The 4732-nt window shown below is 44.8% G+C and overlaps 1 protein-coding gene across 1 annotated transcript; it reads right to left on the reverse strand.

Annotated features, from left to right (window-relative positions):
* Positions 1–3253: 3253 nt before the first annotated feature.
* LOC125338676 (actin, cytoplasmic 1-like) lies at positions 3254–4481 on the reverse strand. The gene has a single exon (XM_048329610.1). The coding sequence runs from the start codon at positions 4405–4407 to the stop codon at positions 3280–3282; it is 1128 nt and encodes a 375-aa protein (XP_048185567.1). The 5' UTR covers positions 4408–4481; the 3' UTR covers positions 3254–3279.
* Positions 4482–4732: the final 251 nt, after the last annotated feature.

The following is a 4732-nucleotide window of genomic DNA, read 5'->3' on the forward strand; positions in this document are numbered from 1 at the left end:
TAGAGCACACTAAATGTCTGGGGCTAGCAGGCAAGGTCAGATTGAGAAAGCTAATCTTGATTTTTTCTTCTTGTGTTAGTACTGCAGCTTACAAAGGAGTGCAAGTGCTATGCTTCTAAATACACTTTCTAAATCCCTAGCTGCCACTCACCTTATTTTCCCTGGTCTATATTGCCTAATTTTCCCCTAAAACAACTTTGATCCCTTAATCTTAAAAAGTTCGTGGGTGAAAATCATTCTCCTTTATTTACTTTAAACTGAGTTTTTACATTCTTGGCTGCCATTCACCATACCTCGTTTTTCCTAGTCTATCCTGGTTCAAGATGATAGAACTTCATCTCAAGTGTTTCTACTGCCCAGAGTCCCTTCTTGGGGACCTATTCATACCCATCGCACCCACCATTACTTTTTCCTCCTTTTTCATTCTACAGGTTTCTACATCTCTAAGAAGCAAGCAAGTTTCCTGTCTTGTTATTTACCTATCAGTTTGCCAACTATTTCAGCCACTACCTGTACTCATGCTGTCTCCAAATACACTTTTAACGTTCTAACTTAAAAAAAAATTATTGAACATGACTTTCATAGGACACAAATATTTAGCCCTGCATGTCTGCTGATGAGTTGTATTGCCTGTCCATTTTTCTGACTGGTACTCTACACATCTCTTTGATCTAGCATGCAGGTAACTTCTAGAAATTGGGACACTTCTCATAGTCTTGCATCTGTCCCTTGCTGAGATTTGGGGTAAAGAATAATTATGTAATTATGTTTGAAATTCACAAGGAAGGTGACATTTTATCTTACCCCAATCACTGAACCTCTGAGTTACAAAGGACCTTTGTTATCGTCCAGTTCAGAGTTCCCAAGCTCAGGGTAAAGAAATGACCTTCTCAAGGTCATGAAGCTCAATGACCAGATAAGACTTAGTTAGAAGTCACCACAGTGCCAGGATTGGTGTCAGGGATGGGGTGGGGAGCAGTGAGAAGGAGCAGAGGAATGGGTTGTGCCTTCATTCACATCCATTCTTGTTGCATCTCACTTTCTTGGTACCCAATATGCTAAATGCCCAGAAGCATTGATTGTGGATGAATGCCCCCCTCTTCTTAAGTGAACAGTCTGAAATGGATCAGTTAGTCATTGTTGAATACAGAATGGCACTTACACAATACAATGGTCTTGTGCTAATTATGAGAGTTGGTAGACTGTGACCAGTTAACAGGCTTAGGAATTTCACTCAACCTCTAAACAACCTAGAACTCTTAAATGCCAAAGGAAGCTGTTAATTTTCAAGGTGAGACCTAGCACAGTGTGAGTGCAAAGCCCCTAGAAATGACCCAGGATTGGTGCTCTGTTATGTTTTTGAAACAGTCTCCCTATGTAGCCTAGGCTGCCCTTGAATCTTTGATCCACATTGCCTCTGCCTCTCAAGTGCTGAGATTATAGGCTTGTGGTACCACACCTGGTATGACACCCTTAATCCTCTAAGCTAATTGTCTAATATAACTATTGCTGTTATTGTGCAGAACTGTTAAGTCATGAAAAGATAAGAGAAAAAATAAATGCACATTACTAATTTTTTAAAAGTTAATCTAGGGGCTGGGGATATAGCCTAGCGGCAAGAGTGCCTGCCTCGGATACACGAGGCCCTAGGTTCGATTCCCCAGCACCACATATACAGAAAACGGCCAGAAGCGGCGCTGTGGCTCAAGTGGCAGAGTGCTAGCCTTGAGCGGGAAGAAGCCAGGGACAGTGCTCAGGCCCTGAGTCCAAGGCCCAGGACTGGCAAAAAAAAAAAAAAAAAAAAGTTAATCTAAAAAATCTACCCACTGTGTGGTCCCCCAAATAGGCATTTTTAAAAAGGCAAAGCTATGGAGAGTGTAAAATGATCAGATATGGTCAAGAAAATGTGGGGACCCAGTGAGGAATAAGTTGAGAACAGATGATTTTAGGATAGTGAAAATATTCTGTCTGGCATATAATGATAGATCAGTGTCATACAGTTGAACAACCTATCAAATGGACAAGAGTGGACTCTAATGTAAACTGTGGTCTCAGCATGATGATGTATCAATGTTGGGTCATCAGTTGTACTCAGCGTATGTTTCTGATGTAGTTGGTACTGGGAGAAGCTGTCCAGGGATGTATGAAAGCTCTCTGTACTTTTCACTCAGCTATCCTCTGAACCTAAAATTGCCCTAAAACTAAGATCCATATTTTTTAAGTAGAGACAGTCCTTATTTGAAAAAGGACTACAAAGGCAAAGAGTCATGGCAGTTAATGCAAGTGTAATCCTTGATTGTGCCCTGAACCAGAATTCTTTATTCTCTTTTCAAATAAAACTCATTTATGAGGTAATGGGAAACAAATGAATATGGTTTGTAGTTAGGTCATTATATCAATGATAATGTCTTGACTTAATCATAATGTGGTTACTAAATAAGATAGAGCTCTGATGTGTTTAGCAGAAAAGAGCATAGTGCCTTCAATTATTCTGAATCAGAAAAAAATGCAGTGCAGATACATACAGAGAGGAGAGATAAAGAAAATGCAGCAAAATGTTACTACTTGGAGTTGAAGGAATTGTTATTTCTGCTATTTTTTATAAATCTATTATAAGACTAAAACTGTTTCAACTCTTTTTTTAATTTTTTGTATTCAAGATATGCACTTTTATTGAACTGGGCTCAAGTCAGTGTACAGGGGGAGTCCTGCCCACTTTCACACCTCAACCAACTCCCAGGGAGATTTTAAAAGCCTTCGTTCATACATCTCATGTTGGGGGGGGCGTGGAACAAAAAGGGAGGGTCACCATGGCTGACCATTCAAAAGAAAACAAAATTTAAAAAAGTATTAAGACGATTTAAAAAAATGTCGCATAACACCATGTACATGAAAGCAATGTTGTCTCTCCCCTGAATGGACTGGGCGAGGGAGGGCTGACAGATCACCCTCCTTCCCAGGAAAGAGGCTGGGGTGGCTTTTTGGGAGAGCAAGGGACTTCCTGTAGCAATGCAATCTCACAATATTTGGAATGACTATTAAAAAAAAAAAGACAATGTACAGTCAAAGTCCTGGCCACATTGTAGAACTTTGGGTTTGCTTGCTCCTGCTCCTGCTGCCACCTTCACCATTCCAGCTTTTAAATCCTGAGTCAAAAGCGCCAAAAGAAACCAAAAAAAATTTTTTTTAAAATGAAGTCATGCCAATCTCATCTCGTTTTCTGCGCAAAGTTATTTTTTTGGTCAAGAAAGGGTGTATTGCAGCTAGGTAAGAGTCCGCCTAGAAGCACTTGCGGTGCACGATGGAGGGGCCGGACTCATCGTATTCCTGCTTGCTAATCCACATCTGCTGGAAGGTGGACAGGGAGGCCAGGATGGAGCCACCAATCCACACGGAGTACTTGCGCTCATGGGGAGCAATGATCTTGATCTTCATCGTGCTGGGTGCCAGGGCTGTGATCTCCTTCTGCATCCTGTCTGCGATGCCAGGGTACATGGTGGTGCCACCAGAGAGCATTGTGTTGGCATACAGATCCTTGCGGATGTCCACATCACACTTCATGATGGAGTTGAAGGTAGTTTCGTGGATGCCACAGGATTCCATGCCCAGGAAGGAGGGCTGGAAAAGAGCCTCAGGGCAACGGAAGCGCTCGTTGCCAATGGTGATCACCTGCCCATCAGGCAGCTCATAGCTCTTCTCCAGGGAGGAGGAGGAGGCAGCAGTGGCCATCTCCTGCTCGAAATCCAGAGCAACATAGCACAGCTTCTCCTTGATGTCACGCACGATTTCCCGCTCGGCTGTGGTAGTGAAACTGTAGCCTCTCTCGGTCAGGATCTTCTTGAGGTAGTCTGTCAGGTGCCAGCCAGCCAGGTCCAGACGCAGGGTGGCATGGGGGAGGGCATACCCCTCGTAGATGGGCACTGTGTGGGTGACCCCATCACCAGAGTCCATGACACTGCCAGTGGTATGGCCAGAGGCATACAGGGACAGCACAGCCTGGATGGCCACGTACATGGCTGGGGTGTTGAAGGTCTCAAACATGATCTGGGTCATCTTCTCACGATTGGTCTTGGGGTTCAGGGGGGCCTCGGTCAGCAACACGGGGTGCTCCTCGGGGGCCACACGCAGCTCGTTGTAGAAAGTATGGTGCCAGATCTTCTCCATGTCGTCCCAGTTGGTGACAATGCCGTGCTCGATGGGGTACTTCAGGGTCAGGATGCCTCTCTTGCTCTGGGCTTCGTCGCCCACGTAGGAATCCTTCTGACCCATGCCCACCATCACGCCCTGGTGCCTTGGGCGTCCTATGATGGAGGGAAAGACCGCCCGGGGGGCATTGTCACCGGCGAAGCCGGCTTTGCACAAGCCAGAGCCATTGTCCACAACGAGCACAGCAATATCATCGTCCATGGTGAGGTGAGCTGAGTGTCGGTGCGGACGGCGGCGGAGTGGAGAGTCGGCGCTCGCGGCTGGACGCTTCTGGACAGTCGTTTCAACTCTTTAAAATACAAACATTTGATTAAAAACCATTCCAAAAAATAATTTAAAACCCACTGATTTCCCACCTCCCCCACCTTGTTAAAACTTAGTAATATTCATTTAATTTTCTTACATGTCTTTTTTTTTTTGGCCAGTCCTGGGCCTTGAACTCAGGGCCTGAGCACTGTCCCTGGCTTCTTCCCGCTCAAGGCTAGCACTCTGCCACTTGAGCCACAGCGCCGCTTCTGGCCATTTT

This window comes from Perognathus longimembris, chromosome 20, assembly GCF_023159225.1.
Source record: "Perognathus longimembris pacificus isolate PPM17 chromosome 20, ASM2315922v1, whole genome shotgun sequence".
In the NCBI taxonomy this organism is placed as follows: domain Eukaryota; kingdom Metazoa; phylum Chordata; class Mammalia; order Rodentia; family Heteromyidae; genus Perognathus; species Perognathus longimembris.